Source organism: Rhincodon typus, chromosome 28, assembly GCF_021869965.1.
Source record: "Rhincodon typus isolate 14 chromosome 28, sRhiTyp1.1, whole genome shotgun sequence".
NCBI lineage: Eukaryota > Metazoa > Chordata > Chondrichthyes > Orectolobiformes > Rhincodontidae > Rhincodon > Rhincodon typus.
The window spans coordinates 42,426,159-42,447,017 of NC_063359.1; the positions used below are offsets into that span (position 1 = coordinate 42,426,159).

Below are 20,859 nucleotides of genomic sequence, written 5' to 3' on the forward strand. Positions count from 1 at the left end.
AAGTCCATGCTGAGGCCACACCAGGCCGAATGACTGTCACAGGCCATCAAAAGACCACCACACTGAGTCAGGAGATTGCCATGTTGGACTGAGAGACCACGATGCTGGGCCAAAAGGTCACCACACTGGGCCGAGAGTGGCCATGCCAGAGTGGGAAACTGCCTCGCCGGACTAGGAGACTGCCATGCCAGGTCAGACTGCACCGAGGCCAGAAGTCCAAGTCCACACTGAGGCCAAGAGTCCAAGCCCGCACTGTGGCCGGATTTCAGCACATCGTAGAGAAGAAACGAAAAGAGAGAAAAAGAAACACAAAAGAAAAAATAGGAAAAAAGAAAAAGAAACGAACGGAGTGGATGAACTCCAGCTGAAGCATCTTATTCTGCCATCATCTTGAAACCTAGAGTCAACAGCAAATTTAGCAACCATACCTTCAGTCCAAGTCATTTATATAAAATGTAAAAGTTGAGGCCCCAGCACCAACTCCTGTAACGCACCACTTAATACTTCTTTCCCACCAGAAAATTGTCCATTTATGCCTACTCTGTTTCCTATTTACTAGAAAATCTTCTAACCATGCCAAAATGTTACCCCAGTACTCCAAGGTTTTAATTTCTGCAATAACCTTTGATGTGACATCTTATCAAATTCTGGAAACTGAAGTACAGTTTATACATTTGTTCCCCTTTATCCACAGCATACATTACTTCCTCAAAGAACTCTAATAAATTGGTTAAACATGATTTCCCTTTCTCAAAACCATGTTAATGCCATCTGATGACCTTAAATTTTTAATTCCCTGCTATAGCTTCTATAAGAATATCTTCTAACATTTTCCATGTAACCTACTCTCTAAACACAATCTGCCCATTCCAAGTACTGGTCTAGTAAATATACTCTGAACTGCTAACGTTAAGCTAACAGGCCTGGAGATTCTTGCTTTTTTCTCTCCCTCCAATGTTTTCTTTAAGTTTTTTCCATCATAAGCAAAGTTACATGAACTAACTTTAAATCGAAAGGAACCTTCTCTGAATCTAGTAAATTTTGGACAATTAAAGCTAATGTATCAACTATCTCACTAACCGTTTATTTTAAGATCCTTGGATGAAGGTGCAGGTCATGAAGTATATTCAAGACAGATTTTTAATTGGTAAATGAATCAAAGAATATGGGAATAATGCAGGAAAGTGGAGTTGAGGATTATCAGATCAGCTGTGATCTCATTGAATGGCACAGCAGACTCGATGAGTCAAATGGCCATTTACACTCCAATGTCTTACAGTCAAAATCTACATCGTAAACAGCCTGATAGCTAGGTGAGCCAAAGACTTGTTTAATAGATACTCATTTATTACTCTGCTTCTAAAACAGTTGAAACAAAAACAGGAGAGAAGCTAGGACAGATGAATGCCAGAAAGAGCTGTAATGATTAACAGTAATAGCGATATGACATTAGGACATGCATGGATGCTTTAGTGACTCTACGTACAAATTTGATGGTTATTATGAAGACAGCTGTTCCAATTGGTCCAGAGAAAACACCATAGCCCCAACGATCTTGGTAGATTCGCACACTCAGAGTGAGCACTCCAAATATAACCAAAGTAGACCTTTTTGGTTCCTCAAATTCTGCCAGTGCTAAATATCAAATAAGAAAACAAAACAAAATTAATAGTTACTTATTGTTTCATGCAAATAAGTAAACTATCTAGGAAATGCTATGGCTATTGTCTTCATAGAAAGACAATTCAAACAACAGATATTACAGAATCCACTGAGTTCTTTAATTTGTGAACATTGAAGATTTTAACCCCACATATCAGTATGAAGAATCCATATTAGAATTTCATATATGCACAAGTAGATTTTTAACACACTTACTCTTTGATTTTGTACCCGCTTCCACTGAGAAAGGATTTTGCTTCATGACATCCCATGGTAGATTTCATATCAGATTCATAAACATATAAAGAATCACAAATATAAAGCTGCATCTGAGTTTTTGTGGTACAATGGTAATATCTTTACCACTAAGGCAGGAGGTCCAGATTGAAGTCCTACCTGCTCCAATATGTTATAACATTTCTGATTAGGAAACAGCTGAAGCTGCAACCATCACTCTATGGCTACATTCTCAAAGCCACTAGCCATTGGTTTTCTTATGGCACATGGGAAACTTATACAAAATGCAGCTTCTTCTTTCACTTGACTGAAATGTCCATTTTTAAAAACTAATAACTATTGCTGATCTATAGGCAAAAGCACTGTCTAATACCAGTCTTCATGAGATTATTCCTGCAGAGGGACAAAGGTTGGAATGGCCTCCTGTGTTGGATCATTTTACGATTCCACCTAAAATAGTGAGTAATGCATGCTATTTGATTTGGATGGAATTAAATCAGAATCCAAAACCTATTCAAACACATTGTTCTGAGTAGGTAATGGCATAGTGGTAATGTCACTGAAACTAGTAATCTGGAACCTCAGGCTAATGTTCTGGGAAAATGGGTGCAAATTCCATGGTAAATGAAGACATTTGAAAATAAAAATCTGGAATAAAAAAACTAGCCAACTGGCAACAATGTAACTACTGCTGCTGATATTCATTTTGGATTCCACCAGGGTCACTCAGTTCCTGACTTCATTACAGCCATGGTTCAAACATTGACGAAAGTGCAGAATTCCAGAGGTGAGGTGAGTGACTATCCTTAACATCAAGACTGCATTTGACTGAGCAAACATTAAGGAGTCTTGGCAAAATAGAGTAATGAGAATCAAGGGGAAGAGTCTCCACTGGTTGCAGTCGTACCTAACACAAATGAAAATAATAATGGTTTTGCAGGTCACTCATCTCAGCTCCGGGATGATTCTGCAGGAGTTCCTCAGGGTGGTGTCCAAGCCAACCGTCTTCAGTAACTTTATCAATGACCTTTCCTCCATCATAAGGTCAGAAGTGAGGTTGTTCACAGGTGATTGCACAATGATCAACAACTTTCACTCGGATACTGAGGTAGTCTATGTCCCTTCGCACCGCACAAACACCAAGCATTGAGCATACCCAACAAAAGAGAATATAATTGCCCCATCAGATTCAATGGCATTGCCATTGCTGAATCCCCCACTATTAAAATCTTGTTGGTTCCATTGACCGTATACTAAGCTAGTTGAACCATATACATACTGTGACCAAAAGAACAGATCAGAGGCTAGGAGTCCTTAATTGAGTAACTCACCTCCCAACTCCAGAAAGCAAGTTCACATCTACAAGGCACAAATTAGGAGTGTGATGAAATACTCCCCACTTGCCTGGATAAAGGCAGCTGCAACAACATGTAAGAAGCTTGACACCAGGACAAAGCAGCTGGCTGATTGACCCCACATTATAAACTTTCATTCCCTCCAGCACCAATGTTCGGTAACAGCAGTGTGCATTGTCTACGATACACCGCAAAAATTCTCCAGAGCTCCTTGGATAGCAACTTCCGAACCCATGAACACTACCACCTAGAAAGAGTAGTAGATACATCCCCATCTGCAAGTTACCTTCCTAACCACTTACCATCCCAACTTGGAAATATGTTGCTGTTGTTTCAGTGTTGCCAAGTCGTATCTTAGAAGTCGCTTTCTAACAGCTTTGTGGGGTTACATACATCAAATGGACAACAGCAGTTCAAGAAAGCATCTCATCACCTTCTCAAGGGCCACTATGGCTGGGCAATAAATGTTGGCCAGTGATTCTCACAACCCATGAATAAATAAAATAAATCGTTTAATGCTGTAAAAACCTACCTGGTTCACTAATGCCCATTTAGGAAAGGAAATCTCTTATCCTTATACTGGTCTGCCCTAAATGTAACACCAGACACGCAGCAATGTGGTTGATTCTTAACTGACCTCAGGACAATTCAGGATGGACAATAAATGTTGTCCTAGCCAGTGATACTCACACTGTGAACAAAAAAAAAACTTTCTGGTAGAGGTTACTGTACTGGGATGGGCAAGCTACTTTCCATGCCAGGAATCCTGAGGCATGACAGCACTAACCATCTCGGAGACAGCAAGAACTGCAAATACTGGAGTTACAGAAACACAGTTGGACCTGGAGGATCACAGCAGGTCAGGCAGCATCAGAGGAGCAGGAAATTGAAGAAGGGTCCCGACCCAAAACATCAACTTTCCTGCTCCTCTGATGCTGCCTGACCTGCTGTGTTCCTCCAGTTCCAACTGTGTTGTCACAGCACTAACCATGTTGTGACCAGATAATTAGACACTGATCAGAGAATCTACAATTTTTCCTAGTCTTTATAGTTTAGTTTTTACCCACCCATTTATACTGATATGATTTACTATTCATTCTTCTTCTTTTCTTTATTATTTTGTCTGACATTGGCTTAATAAGCAAGGCCAGCATTTGTTGCCCATCCCTAACTGCCTTTGAACTGAGTGACTTGCTGGGCCATTACAGAGGGCAGCACTCTTCTGCGAATCTGGAGTCAGAGGTAGGCCAGACCAGGTAAGAACGGCAGATTTCCTTTCCAAGAGTATATTAGATGTATTATTAGGGTATTGCTGGAAACACTGGCTTTTATTACTCTCCATATCTGCTCTGAAGAAGATGGTGGTGAAGTGCTTCTTGATGCAGCCCATGTCATGAAGGCCTGTCACACTGCTGTTAGTGGGAAAGGTCCAGGATTTGACCTAATGACAAAGTACTCATGATAATATATTTTCAATTCAGGATGATGTGTGACTTGGAGGGAGGTTTGAGGATTGTGCTATTCCCATGCACGTGTTGCCCTTGCTCTTCAAATCTCAAACAACAGAGATTTAGGAAGTATTATCAAGGACTCATGGTGAGTTTCTACATTGCATCATGTAGATAGTCCTATAACCATGGCATGGCAGTGCTGGAAGAAGTGAATGTGTGGATGGGTGCCAAGCAAGTGAACTGATTTGGCTCGGATGTTGTCGAACTGTTTGGGTGATGGTGAGCTAATGTGGCACTCATGTACGTATGTGGAGAGAATTCAACCATATTTCTGACTTGTGCAAATAAAGATGATAAAAAAGTTTTGAGTCCTGAGAGGTGAGTCACTTGCTGCAGAATACCTAGCCTCTGAGCTGCTCTTGGAACCACCCTATTTATGGGACTGATCAAATAACATTTCTGGTCAATAGTGATGTCTCTACCACACCCAACAAAGATATTTATGGTGGGAATTTGACAATGCTGGTGCTGTTGAACTTCAAAGGGAGGTGGTTATACTCTCATGTTAGAGATGATGATTGCCTGAAATTTGCATGGAGTGCATGCTAATTGCGACTCATCAGTGAGTAACGTCTAGGTCTCGATTCATAGGATCAAAGAATTATATGGTACAGAAGAGACCCTCCAGCTCAAAAAGTGTGCACCAACAAAACCTACTCTAAATCTGCACTAGTCTCACTTTCCAGCACTTAGCCTGTTGCCATGAATATTACATCATTTCAAGTGCTCATCCAACAAAGATTCTGTACCTAGATACCTTTGTATCAAGATGGTGTCATAAGTGACTACTTAAAATGTTTCACAATACTTGTGTCTACTTGTGACAATAAACATAATTCAATTAAATAAACCTAATCCAACTCAATAAACCTAATTCAAGTACTTTTTAAAGATTGTGAAGTTTTCTGATTAAACTACTGCCCAGGCAGTGTGTTCCAGATTCCCATCATCCTCTGGATGAAAAATCTTTTCCTCAAATCCTCTCTAAACTTCCTACCTTTCTCCTTAAATTTATGTCCCCTTGTTACTGACCCTTCAACTAATGGGAACAGCTGCTTTCTGTCCACCTTCCCACTCAGCCTTCTCTGCTCTAAAGAAAACAACCATACTTATCCAGCCTCTCTTCATAGCTAAACTATGGGAACATACTGCTGAATCTCCTCCACACACCCTCCAGTGCAATCACATTCTTCTTATAGTCCAGTGACCAGAACTGCACAAAGTACTCCAGCTGTAGCCTAACCGAAGTTTTGTGTAGCTCCAACATAATCTCTCTGCTTTTATAATCTATGCCATGACTGATAAAGGTCAGTGTTCTGTATGCCTTCTTAACTACCCTATTAACCTGTCCTACCACCTTCAGGGATCTGTGGATGAGCCCCCAAGATCCCTCTGTTCTTCTGAGCTTCCTAGTGTCCTGCCATTCATTCAGCACTCCCGTTCTCGTTACTTCTTCCAAAATGCATCACCTCGCATTTTAAGGGTTAAACTCCATCTGCCACTGCTATGCCCATTTGACCAATCTATTTATACCCTCCTGTAACCTTAGATCTTTCTCACTGTCAACCACCCAGCCAAATTTTGTGTCATCTGCAAACTTAATTATCATTCCTCACATTTTCTTTTATATTATTTATATGTATCATGAACAATAAGGGACTCAGCACTGATCCCTATGATATGGCATTGGACACCGGTCTCCAGTCACGTAAGTAGCCTTCTACCACCACCCTCTGTTTCCTGTCACTAAGCCAATTTTGGATCCAACTTGCCAAGTTACCATAGATTCCATGTGCTTTTACTTTCTTTATCAGCCTACCATGTGGGATTTTATCAGAGGCTTTGGAGAAACATATATATAAACTACGGCAATTGCACCATCCTCAACTACACACTAGGTCATCTCCTCAAAAAATTTGTTTTTTTCTTTACTCATTCAAGGGATGAGGGTGTCACTGGCTAGGCAGCATTTATTGCCCATACAATGGTTAAGAGTCAACCACATTGCTGTGGGTCTGGAGTCACGTGTAGGCCAGACCTGGTAAGGATGGCAGTTTCCTTCCCTAAAGAACATTAGTGAACCAGATGGGTTTTTCAGACAATCAACAATGGATTCATGGTCATCATTAGATGATTCTTAATTCCAGATATTTATTGAATTCAAATGCCACCATTGCCATAGCAGGATTTGAACCCAGGTCCCCAGAATGTGATTTGGGTTGCTGGATTAACAGTCCAGCGATAATACCACTAGGCCATCGCCTCCCATGTTATAGAGATAGTAGGAACTGCAGATGCTGGAGAATCTGAGATAGCAAGGTGTAGAGCTAGATGAACACAGCAGGCCAAGCAGCATCAGAGGAGCAGGAAGGCTGACGTTTCAGGCCTAGACCCTTCTTTTTTTCTGAAGAAGGGTCTAGGCCCGAAATGTCAGCCTTCCTGCTCCTCTGATGCTGCTTGGCCTGCTGTGTTCATCCACCTCTACACCTTGCCTCCCATGTTATGTTATCGCTATAATTATGTAATGCATAACCTTCCTCTGGCAAAGCCTTGTGATTATCCCCATTCAAACTTTGCCTCTCCAAATGGAGATTAATTGTCTTCTTCAGAATTTTCTCCGATCATTTCCCAACCACTGATGTCAGAATCACAGGTCTATAACATGCAGTATCTCAGAGGGGTCTTGTCGCATAGTGATAGTGTCCCTACCTCTGAGCCAGAAGGTCCTGGGTCAAGTTTTATCCACTCCAGGTGGGTGCCACAACATATCCAAACAGATAGATTAAAATAACTATATTCCTTATTTGGGAATTGCAAATAGAACTGTGCAATTATTATTAAATGATTTCAAATATGACTTAAATATGGGCACCACAGTGGCTCAGCGGTTAGCACTGCTGCCTCACAGCATCAGGGACCCAGGTTTGATTCCACCCTTAGGTGACTGTCTGTGTGGAGTTTGCATGTTCTCCCCATGTCTGTGTGGGTTTCCTCCCACACTCCAAAGGTGTGCAGGTTAGGTGGGTTGGCCATGCTAAATTGCCCATAGTGTCCAGGGATGTGCTGGGTGAGTTAGCCATGGGGAATGCATGGTTACAGGGATAGGGTAGGGGTGGGTCTGGGTGGGATGCTCTTTGGAGGATTGGTGTGGGCTGAATGGCTTGCTTCCAAGCTGTAGAGATTCTATGAAGATGAATACTGAAGGAAGATCTTTGATGAAGCAATTAAGATGACTGGATCTAAGATACTGTGCTATGGTATTCCTGTAGTGATGTCATTGGGCTCAGATGATGGGCAGGAGTACAAAGTACTTTGTGATTTATATTTATCCTACAAAATTATGGTCCATTTCCATGTAGAACCACATATGAAATTTAAATAGGCTATAAAATGTTGGACCTATTAACAGAGTTCACAGCAATCTTTACAGTACGCCTTCATATTGTCACAGGCAAGTTGACAATTCTAGTCCTGATTCTCAAAATAAAATGTGAAATGTGGCCCAACCATGTTTTTATCAAGTGGGATTAAGGATGGTATTAGATCCAAGGGAGAGGCATACAAATTGACTAAAAAAAAAGCAACAGGCCTGAATATTAGGAGCAGTTTAGATTTTAGCAAAGGAGGACAAAGGGATTGATTAAGGGGAAAATGAAGTATGACAGTAAGCTTGCAGGGAAAGTACAAACTGATTGTAAAAGATTTTGAAGAGAAAAAGATTACTGAAGACAACACAGCTCCTTTACAGTCAGAAACAGGAGAAGTTGTGATGGGGAACAAAGAGATGGCAAACCAATTGAACACATAGTTTGGTTCTGTCTTCACAATGGAAGACACAAATAACATCCCAAAAATGCTGGGATGGGCGGAGGGGGTCTACATAGTGCCTAGTGTGGGAAAATGGGCAAATTGATAGGATTAAAGGCCAATAAATCCCCAGGGCCTGATAATTTACATCCCAAAGTACATAGGAAGTGGACCAAGAAACAGCAAATGCCTTGGTGGTTAACTTTCAAGATGCTATTGTCTCTGGAACAGTTTCTGTCGATTGGAGGATAGCTAATGTTATCTCGCAATTTTTTTAAAAAGTTGGAGAAAAAATAGAATTATAGACCGTTTAGCCTAACATCAGTAGTGGGGGAAATGCTAGAGTCCATTGTAAAAGATTTAATAGCGGAACACTTGGAAAACAGTGACAGGATCCAATTAAGTCCCATTGGGAACACCCAGCATGGGTTCATGAAGGGTAGGTCATGTTTAACTAATTTGGTGGAATTCTTTGAGGACATTACTTGCATGGTGGACAATGGGGAACCTGTGGATTTCCAAAAGGCATTTGACAAGGTGCCACACCAAAGGCTGCTACATAAGATACAGTTGCACGGTATTACAGGTAATGTATTGGCATGGATAGAGGATTGGTTGACCAGTAGAAAGCAAAGAGTAGGGGTAAATGGGTGTTTTTCTGGTTGGCGGTCAGTGGCTAGTGGTGTGCCTCAGGGATCAGTGTTGGGACCTCAATTGTTTACATTTTACATAGATGATTTGGAGTTGGGGACTAAGTGTGGTGTGTCAAAATTTGCAGATGACACTAAGGTGAGCGGTAGGGCAAAGTGTGCCGAAGACACTGAAAGTCTGCAGAGGGATATAGCTAGTTTAAGTGAGTGGGCAAAGGTCTGGCAGATGGAGTACAATGTTGATAAGTGTGAGGTCATCCATTTTGGTAGGAATAACAGCAAAATGGTCTATGTTTTAAATGGTAAAAAATTGCAGCACGCTGCTGTGCAGAGGGACTTGGGTGTCCTTGTGCATGAATCGCTAAAAGTAGGATTGCACGTGCAGCAGGTAATTAAAAAGGCAAATGGAATTTTGTCTGCCATTGCTCGAGGGATGGAGTTTAAAAACAGGGAGGCTATGCTGCAGCTGTATAGGGTCCTGGTGAGGCCACACCTGGAGTACTGTGTGCAGTTTTGGTCTCCTTACTTAAGAAGAGATATACTAGCACTGGAGGGGGTGCAGAGGAGATTCACTCGGTTGATTCCAGAGTTGAGAGGGTTGGATTATGAGGAGAGACTGAGTAGACTGGGCTTATACTCATTGGAATTCAGAAGAATGAGGGGAGATCTTATAGAAACATATAAGATTATGAAGGGAATAGATAAAGTGGAAGCAGGGAGGTTGTTTCCGCTAGCAGGTGAAACTAGGACTAGAGGGCATCGCCTCAAAATAAAGGGAAGCAGATGTAGGACTGAGGTCAGGAGGAACTTCTTCACCCAAAGGGTTGTGAATCTGTGGAATTCCCTGCCCAGTGAAGTGGTTGAAGCTACCTCACTAAATGTTTTTAAGGCAAGGCTAGATAAATTTTTGAACAGTAAAGGAATTAAGGGTTATGTTGAGTGGGTGGGTAAGTGGAGCTGAGTCTCAAAGATCAGCCATGATCTTATTAAATGGCGGGGCAGGCTCGAGGGGCTTGAGGCTCCTAGTTCTTATGTTCTTATGTAAGTCAATGAAATATCTAAACAGAGGCAAGTATCTCATCCCCAAGTCATATACACAGTACATGGATTCAGACCAGCCAGCTCAAAGCCAGTCCCTAGACTGAGGAGACCTTCTGAATCTCTATTTATAACTGCCAGGGCTCCCTGATTTGCCCAGGTTAACAACCCTAGTCAAGGATCTCATAGTCAATGAGATCCACCTGGCCCCAGTTCTAATCACTACAGTCAGCATGGATTTGTAAAAGGGTGCTTGACTAATCTGCTGGAATTTTTCGAGAATCTAATTAATAGCATTGATTAGTGACAGCAATGGTTTACTTGAAGAATTTTTGATAAGGTCCCACATAAGAGGTTAGTGTGTAAAATTAAAGTGAGTCCTGAGGAAGGTTCACTTGGCCCGAAACATTAATCCTGATTTCGCTCCACAAATGCTGCCAGACCTGCTGAACTTTTCTAACAGTTTCTATATTTTTTTGTTTCTGATTTACAACATCAACAGTTCTTTTGGTTTAAGAACATAAGAACTAGGAGCAGGAGTAGACCGTCTGGCCCTTCGAGCCTGCTCTGCCATTCAATAAGATCATGGCTGATCTTTTCGTGGACTCAGATCCACTCACCCGCGTTCTCACCGTAATCCTTAATTCCTTTATTGTTCAAAAAAAATCTACCTTTTCTTTAAAAACGTTTACTGACGTAGCGTCAACTACTTCACTGGGCAAGGAATTCCATAGATTAACAACCCTCTGGGTGAAGAAATTCTTTCTCAATTCAGTCCTAAATCTGCTCCCTCTAATCTTGAGGCTATGCCCTCTTGTCCTAGCTTCACCTGCCAGTGGAAACATCCTCTCTACTTCTATCTTATCTATTCCCTTCATAATTTTATATGTTTCTATAAGATCCCCCCTTCAATCTTCTGAATTCCAATGAATATAATCCCAATCTACTCAGTCTCTCCTCATAAGCCAACCCCCTCAACTCTGGAATCAACCTAGTGAACCTCCTTTGCACCCCCTCCAGTGCCAACACATCCTTTCTCAAGTAAGGAGACCAAAACTGCACACAGTACTCCAGGTGTGGCCTCACCAGCACCTTGTACAGCTGCAACATAACCTCTCTGCTTTTAATTTCAATCCCTTTAGCAATGAAGGACAAAATTCCATTTGCCTTCCTAATTACTTGTACCTGCAGACCTACCTTCTGTGATTCATGCACAAGGACACCCAGGTCCCTCTGCATAGCAGCATGCTGCAACTTTTTACCATTCAAGTAATAACCCTTTTTACTATTACTCCTACCAAAATGTATGACTTCACATTTACTTACATTGTATTCCATCTGCCAGACCTTTGCCCACTCACTCAATGTATCTATGTTCCTCTGCAAAGTTTCACAGTCCTCTGCACACTTTGCTCTGCCACTCATCTTAGTGTCATCTGCAAACTTTGACACCCTACACGTGGTCCCCAACTCCAAATCATCTATATAAATTGTAAATAATTGCAGTGCCAACACCGATCCCTGAGGCACACCACGAGTCACTGACTGCCAGCTAGAATAGCACTCATTTATCCCCACTCTTTGCTTCCTGTTAGTCAACCAATCCTCTATCCATGCTAATACTTTAGCCTTAATACCATGCATCCTTATCTTATGCAGTAGCCTCTTGTGCGGCACCTTGTCGAAGGCCTTTTGGAAGTCTAGGTACACCACATCCACTGGGTCCCCATTGTCCACCTCGCTCGTAATGTCTTCATAGAATTCCAAAAGATTTGTCAAGCATGACCTGCCCTTCATGAACCCATGCTGCGTCTGTCCAACGGAACAATTTCTATCAAGATGCCTTGCTATTTCTTCCTTGACAATAGACTCAAGCATCTTCCCCACTACAGAGGTTAAGCTAGCTGGTCTATAATTCCCCATCTTTTGTCTACTTCCCTTTTTAAACAGTGGCATCACATTTGCTGTTTTCCAATCTGCTGGGACTGCCCCAGAGTCCAGCGAATTTTGGAAAATTACTGCCAGCGCACCTGCTATTTCTCCCGCCATCTCTTTTAGTACCCTGGGATGCATTCCATCAGGGCCAGGAGACTTATCAATCCTTAGCTCCATTAGCTTGCCCAACACTACCTCTTCCGTAATTATGATTGTTTCCAGGTCCTCACCTACCTTCGTCTCTTTGTCAATTACTGGCATGTTATTAGTGTCCTCCACTGTGGAGACCGATACAAAATACCTGTTCAATGCCTCGGCCATTTCATCATATCCCATAACTAAATTCCCCTTCTCATGCTCTAAAGGGCCAACGTTTACTTTAGCCACTCTTTTTCGTTTTATATATTTATAGAAACTTTTCCTATCTGTCTTTATATTCTGTGCTAGTTTTTTCTCATGTTCCATCTTACTTTTCTTTATAGCTCTTTTTGTGGCTTTCTGTTGACCTTTAAAGTTTTCCCAATCTTCTAGTTTCATGCTGTTTTTGGCCACTTTCTATGCCTTCTCTTTCAAAAATTAAAATGTTTCTGAAATTAAAATGTGTGTGATTGGAGGTTGTGTGCTGACATGAAAATAGAACTGGCTGACAGACAGGAAACAAAAAGTGAGAATACACGAGACAACAAGGTGCAGGGCTGGATGAACACAGTAGGCCAAGCAGCATCACAGGAGCAGAGAGGCTGACGTTTCCGGCCGATTCCCTTCATCAGAAAGGATCCTACGAAGAATAAAAAACAGGAGAGGTCTTTTGCAGGTCTGGGAGAGGGAGGCTCTGAGCTGGGGTAGGCTTGATTGTAGTGCCTGGAGATGCCAGCGCATTGCTGCAAGTGTGTGTTTCAGGAGTCGCAGGGAGAAACGCTTCTGAAGGATCTCAATGCCATGAGTGTAGATATTGTCACGGTTGGGGCCAAATTGGGAAGGCTTGAATGTAGACTGTAGTCCATTGGGGATGATCTGGTTCCGTAGGCAGGCGCTAAGGAAGGTGATGTGGCTGTAGTACCTGGTTTGCTTCAGGACATGGTCGAGCAGTTTCAGGGCCGAAGAGATTACGAGACAGTTGCAGTGGGAGAGAGATCCCCTGAGGTTTGTCCGGAGGGAGGAGGGTAACTTCTTCAGGCTAGGCATCCTTAGAAGAGGCTTCGCAGTGGAGTTAAAATTGAATCAGAGATAGTAGGAACTGCAGATGCTGGAGAATCCGAGACAACAAGGTGCAGGGCTGGATGAACACAGCAGGCCAAGCAGCATCATCGGAGCAGAGAGGCTGACGTTTCGGGCCTAGACCCTTCATCAGAAAGTGAGAATACACGTGTCTTTTTCAGGGTGGCAGGCAGTGATTAGTGGGGACCGCAGGGATCGGTGCTTGGATCGTAGCTATTCACAATATACATTAATTATCTAGATGAGGGAACTAAATGTAACATCTCCAAGTTTGAAGATGACACAAAGCTGGTTAGGAGGGTGAGTTATGAGGAAGATGCAGAGATGTTTCAGTGTGATTTGGACAAGTTGAGTGAGTGGGAAAATGATAAATGTGAGGTTATCAACCTTGCTAGGAAAAGCAAGAAAGCAGGTTATCTGAATGGCGAGATTGGGAAAGGCGAGGGGATCAATGAAATCTGGGTGTCCTAGTACACCAATCACTGAAAGTAAGCATGTATGTGTAGCTGGCAATAACGAAGGTAATGATAGGTCGTCCTTCACAGTGAGAGGATTCGAGTACAGTTCTGGGATGTCTTGCTATAATTGTGTAGGGCCATGGAAAGGCCACACCTGGTGTATAGAGTACAGTTTTGGTCTGCTTAGAACATAGTAAATAGAACATAGAACAGTAGAGCACAGTACAGGCCCTTCGGCCCACGATCTTGTGCCAAACTTTTACCCTAAACCTAAGGTCTATCTAACCTCCACCCCTACCTTATACTATCATCCATATGCCTATCTAATAGCCGCTTAAATGCCCCTAATGAGACCGACTCCACTACCCTCTCTGGCAATGCATTCCACACCCCTATCACCCTCTGAGTAAAGAACCTACCTCTGACGTCACCCCTATATCTACCTCCACTCACTTTAAAACTATGCCCCCTCGTAATAGCTACCTCCACCCTAGGAAAAAGTCTCTGGTTGTCCACTCTGTCTATACCTCTGATCATTTTGTACACCTCTGTCAAGTCACCTCTCATCCTTCGTCGTTCTAAAGAGAAAAGTCCAAGCTCTCTCAACCTTTCCTCGTAATACCTTCCCTCCATTCCAGGCACCATCCTGGTAAATCTCCTCTGCACCTTTTCCAACGCTTCCATATCTTTCCTGTAATGAGGCAACCAGAGCTGGACACAATACTCCAGATGTGGCCGAACCAGGCTTTTGTACAGCTGGAGTATAACTTCACAGCTCTTGAACTCAATCCCTCCATTAGTGAAAGCTAACAACTCTATCCAGCTGAGTGGCAGTTTTCAGGGAAGTGTGGACATGATCTCCAAGATCCCTCTGCTCCTCCACACTGCCAAGAATCTTTCCGTTAACCCTGTATTCTGTTTTCAAGTTTGTCCTTCCAAAATGAATCACATCACACTTTTCAGGATTAAACTCCATCTGCCACTTCTCAGCCCAGCTCTGCATCCTATCAATGTCCCTTTGTAACCTAGAACAGCCCACCGCACCATCCACAACTCGACACACGTTCATATCGTCCGCGAATTTACTAATCCACCCTTCCACTCCTACATCCAAATCATTTATAAAAATCACAAATAGAAGAGGACCCAGAACAGATTCTTGTGGTACACCACTCGTAACTGAGCACCACGTTGAATATTTTCTGTCCACTACCACCCTAAGGATCAGACAATGCTGAATGCAAGCTGCCACATTTCCCCCTTTCCCATGCCTCCTTACTTTCTGCCTGAGCCTACCATGGGGAACCTTATCAAACACCTTACTTAATCCATGTATACTACATCCACTGCTCTACCTTCATTCACGTTTGGTCACCACTTCAAAGAATTCAATAAGGTTTGTGAGGCATGATCTACCCCTCACAAATCCATGCTAAATATCACGAATCAAACTGTGCCTATCCCAGTGATCATAAATCCTATCTCTCAGAGCCCTTTCCAATAATTTGCCCACCACTGAGGTAAGACTAACTGGCCTGTAATTTCCGGGGTTATCTCTATTCCCTTTTTTGAGCAACGGAATGACGTTTGCCACTTTCCAATCTTCCAGCACTATACCTGTAGACTGTGAGGACGAAAAGATCATCGCCAAAGGCCCTGCGACCTCTTCCCTCACTTCCCATAGAATCCTGGGATAAATCCCATCAGGCCTGGGGGACTTATCTATCTTCAAGTTCCTCAAAATTCCTAGTACATCTTCCTTACTAACATCGACCTCCTCTAGCCTACCAGCCTGTTTCACACTGTCCTCCCCTATAACTAGGTCCCTCTCGGTTGTGAATACCGAAGAAAAGTATTAATTAAGGACCTCTCCTATCTCTTTAGGCTCCGTACACAAATTCCCTTTACAATCTTTGATCGGCCCTACCCTTTCTCTGGTCATTCTCTTATTCCTCATGTATGTGTAAAAAGCCTTGGAGTTTTCCTTGATCCTGTCTGCCAAGGTTTTCTCACGCCCCCTTATAGCCCTCCTAAGCCCTTTCTTCAGCTCCTTCCTGGCTAACTTGTATCCCCATTAGAGCCTTTTCCGATCCTTGTTTCCTAAACCTTCTTTAAGCATCCTTCTTCCTCTTAACCAGTTGTTCGACCTCTCTCGAGAACCAAGGCTCCCTCACTCGACCGCATCTTCCCTGCCTGCTAGGGACAAACATATCGATCACACGCAGTATGCATTCCTTAAACAATCTCCACATTTCTATGGCGGTCTTCCCTGACAGCATCTGTTCCCATTTTATGTTACCCAGTTCTTGCCTAACAGAATTACAATTACCCTTCCCCCAATTGTAAACCTTACCCTGCTGTATGTACCTATCCTTTTCCATGACTATTGTAAAAGTAACAGAGTTATGATCATTACCGCCAAAATGCTCTCCTACCAACAGGTCTAAAACTTGGCCCGGTTCATTGCCAAGCACCAAATCCAAAGTGGCCTCTCCTCGTGTTGGTCTATCTACATACTGTGTCAGGAATCCTTCCTGAACGCACTGGACAAAATTCGCTCCATCTAAACTATTACAATTAAAAAGTTTCCAATCAATATTTGGAAAGTTGAAGTCACCCATGACTACAACCCTGTGACTTCTGCACCTTTCCAGTATCTGCCTCCCAATCTGCTCCTCTACTTCTCTGCAACTATTTTGGGATCTGTAAAAAAAAACCCCAACAAAGTGACTGCTCCTTTCTTGTTATGTAGACATATAATTCTCGAACTGCCTTTCAGTAGCTGCTATACTAGCCCTGACTAGCAATGCCACTCCGCTGCCTCTTTTACCACCCTCCCTATTTCTTTTAAAGCATCTAAATCCTGGAACTTCCAACAACCATTCCTGTCCCTGAGTTACCCAAGTTTCTGTAATGGCCACAACATCGTAGTTCCAAGTACTGACCCATGCTCTAAGTTCATCTGCCTTATTTCTGATACTTCTAGCATTGAAGTATACACACTTTAACCATCCCTGTGTCCACAATTTCGCTCCAGCGACCGCATTTCTTTATTAACAACCTCACTCCCTGTTGTTTCTGTTGGAAGGCTGAATACCTCATCCTCTGAATTACAAATCCAGTTCCCCACCCCCTGCCAATCTAATTTAAACCATCCCATATAGCTTGAGCAAACCTCCCTCCCAGGATATTTGTGCCCTTCTGGTTCAGGTGCAACCCGTCCTTCCTGTACAGGTCCCACCTTCCCTAGAATGTGCTCCAGTTATCCACATAATGGAAGCCCTCCTTCCTACACCAGCCCTGTAGCCACGTGTTTAGCTGCACTCTCTCCCTATTTCTTACCTCGTTATCCAGAGATAACTACCTGTTTGTCCTGGACTTCAGCTCCCAACCTAACTCCCTGGACTCGTTTTTCACATTCTCAGTCCTTTTTCTACCTATGTCATTGGTACCGATGTGTACCATGACTGCTGGTTGCTCACCCTCCCCCTTAAGGATCTTGAAGACACGATCCAAGATGTCACGGACCCTGGCACCCGGGAGGCAACATAACATCTGTTCGTCTCGTTCGCGTCCACAGAACCGCCTGTCTATGCCTCTTACTATTGGATCCCCCACTACAATTTCTTTCCTATTCTCCCCCCTTCCTTTCTGTGCCACAGGGTCAGGCTCAGTGCCAGAGACCTGTCCGCCATGGCCTTCCACTGGTAGGTCATCCCCCACAACAGTATCCAAAACGGTATACTTATTACTGAGGGGAACGGCCACAGGGGATCCCTGCACTGTCCTGCCTATTCCCTTTCCCCTCCTGACAGTCACCCAGCTACCTTTTTCCTGTACCTTGGGTGTGACCACCTCCTTATAAGTCCTCTCTATCACCCCCTCAGCCTCCTGAATAATCCGGAGTTCATCCAGCTCCAGCTCCAGTTCCCTAACATGGTTTGTGAGGAGCTGGAGTTGGGTACACTTCTCGCAGGTGAGGTCAGAGGGGACACCAGCAGTGACCCTTACCTCCCATATCCTGCAAGAGGTACATTACACTGCCCTAGCTTCCATTCCCTCTATTCTAGATTTCCACAGGAATAAAAAAAGTCCTTACCTTACCGACGCTCCACACAGTCTTTTTTTTGGTTAGAGGAGGAGGACGGGTGGGAGACACTTAATGTGTAGAGTTTCGGATTTAGCCAATGCCCGAATATATTAGTTCACTTCCTGGCTTGCGCTCTCACCACTCGTGCCGCTGAAAGCAAGAAGGCCTGTTTCTGTTTGTCAGAGAAAGGATATTCTGGCTATGGAGGGAGTGTGTAAAGGTTTACAGACTAACTGAGGGATAGAAGGATTGACATATCAAGAGAAACTGGAACAGTTAGGCCTCTAATCATTGGAGTTTAGAATGATGTGGAGGTACCAGCGTTGGACTGGGGTGGACAAGATCAAAAAACACACGACACTGGGTGACCATTCCTCAGCACCAGACCCAAAAGTTAGCTCTGATTTTATTTCTTTACAGATGCTGCCAGACCAGCTGAGCTTTTCCAGCAACTTTATTTTTGTTCCTGATTTACAGCATCCACAGTTCTTTCAGTGTTTATTTTATAGTCCAACAGGTTTATTTGAAATCACAAGCTTTTGAAGTGCTGTCCCTTCATCAGGTGAAGTGAAGAGAGCGCCCAGGCACAGACTTTATATTCTGAGAGATCAAAAGATCATATAAATGGTGTGAGTGGAGTGTCAACAGGCCAAATGATAGGTCTCTGCAGGTGATCAAGAGTGTCAGATGGTGTGAATAAAGTGGAGTTTAGAAGAATGAGGGGAGGATCTCAGCAAACTATAAATCTTTAACAGGATTAGATAGGGTAAACACAGGAAAGATGTTCCTGATAGGGCATCCCAGAACCAGGGGTGACAATTTCAAGATATGAGCTAGCCCATTTCGGACTGAGATGAGGAGAAATTTCTTTAACCAGACAGTGACGAACTTGTGGAATTCTCTATATCAGAAAGTGTTTGAGGCCAAAATGTTAAATGTTTTCAAAAAGGAGTCAGAATTAGTTTTAGGGTTAAAGGGTTCAAAGGGTATGAGGAGAAAGTAGGAACAGGCTACTGTGTTGAATGATCAGCCATGATCATGTCGAATGGCAGGACAGGCTTGAATGGCCAAATGGTCTGCTCCTATTTTCAATGTTTCTATGCTTGTCCTGTAAGTGACAACTTTGGTAGTTTCTTGCTGACTGAATGTCAATCAGTTTTAACATTAAGACATGAGTGTGGTAAAAAGTACACAGAGAAACAATATAAAGCAAAGGTTACAATTTTAAACAGGGTTCAGAAGCAGAGGGACTCCAGTGATCATTGAAGGTAACAGGACAGATTGAGAGCTTATTTAATAAAGCTTACAGGATTCAGTATTCTATAAAGAAGGCCACAGAAAACAAAGGAAAGGAGGTTTTGATAAATTGCACAATACACTTCCTGCCTTAACTTGAATATTGTGTCCAGCTCTGGGCATAACAATTGAGGAAGGCTGTGAAGGCATTAGAGAGGGTGCAGAAAAGATTCACAAGAATGTTTCCAGGGATGACCAGCTTCAGTTACATGGATAGATTGGAGAAGCTGGGACTGTTGTCCTAGGAGAAGATTGAGAGGAGAGTTGATGGAGATATTCAAAATCATGAAGGGACTGGAAAGAGTAGATAGAGAGAAACTGTTTCCGTTGCTGGCAGGATTAAGATGCAGAGGCAACAGATTTAAGGTAACGTATAGTCTAGTGTGTCAACGTTCGCAGATGGCACAAAAATCAGTGGTAGAACAAAGTGTGCAGAGGATACTGAAAGTCTGCAGAGGGATACAGATAGGTTAAGTGAATGTGCAAGGGTCTAGCAGATGGAGTACACTGTTGGTAAGTATGAGGTCTTCAAGAAGGCAAATGGTATAATGTCTTTTATTGCTGGAGAGATAGAGTTTAAAAACAGGGAAGTTATGCTGCAGCTGTATAGAGTGATGTTGAGAACAGAGAACAAAAGAACAAAAGACAAGTATGGCACAGGAACAGGCCCTTCGGCCCTCCAAGCCTGTGCCGATCATCATGCAAACTAAACTAAAACACAAACCTTCTGCCCTTTTTTGGTCTGTATCCCTCAATTACCCCCTATTCATGTAATCATCCAGATGCCTCTTAAATGTCGCCAACATGCCTGTTTCTACCACCTCCTCTGGCAGTGCATTGTAGGCTCCTACCACTCTCTGTGTCAAAAACTTTTCTCCCTCGCACATCTCCCTTAAACTTTTGCCCTCTCACCTTGAACCTGTGCTGCCTTGTAATTGAAACTTCAACCCTGGGAAAAAGGCTCTGACTATCCAGCCTGACTGTGCCTCTCATAATTTTGCAGACCTCTATCAGGTCTTCTCTCAGCTGCTGTCTTTCCAGCGAAAACAATTCTAGTCGTTTTAACCTTTCCTCATATCTAATGGCCTCGAGACCAGGCAACATCCTGGTGAACTTTCTCTGCATTCTCTCCAAAGCTTCGACATCCTGTGACGAAGGTGGGTTGAGTTGTGGATGGTGCAGAGGGCTGTTCTAGGTTACAAAGGGACATTGATAGGATGCAGAGCTGGGCTGAGAAGTGGCAGATGGAGTTTAATCCTGAAAAGTGTGAGGTGATTCATTTTGGAAGGACAAACTTGAAAGCAAAATACAGGGTTAACGGAAAGATTCTTGGCAGCATGGAGGAGCAGAGGGATCTTGGGGTTCATGTCCACAGTTCCCTGAAAGCTGCCACCCAGGTGGATAGAGTTGTTAAGAAGGTGTATGGTGTGTTAGCTTTCATTAATAGAGGGATCGAGTTCAAGAGCCGTGATAGAGTGGACAGCCAGAGACTTTTTCCTAGAGTGGAGGTAGCAATTACGAGGGGGCATAGTTTAAAAGTGAGTGGAGGTAGATATAGGGGAGACGTCAGAGGTAGTTTCTTTACTCAGAGAGTGGTAGGGG

At 43.1% G+C, this 20,859-nt stretch overlaps 1 protein-coding gene across 1 annotated transcript in view; it reads right to left on the reverse strand.

Annotated features, from left to right (window-relative positions):
- mymk (myomaker, myoblast fusion factor) overlaps positions 1–20,859 on the reverse strand; it is a 39,550-nt gene that overhangs the window by 13,179 nt on the left and 5,512 nt on the right. The window contains exon 3 of the mRNA XM_020533759.2: positions 1,487–1,635. Coding sequence (XP_020389348.1) covers positions 1,487–1,635 — 149 coding nt within the window. The remainder of the gene's footprint in view (positions 1–1,486; positions 1,636–20,859) is intronic.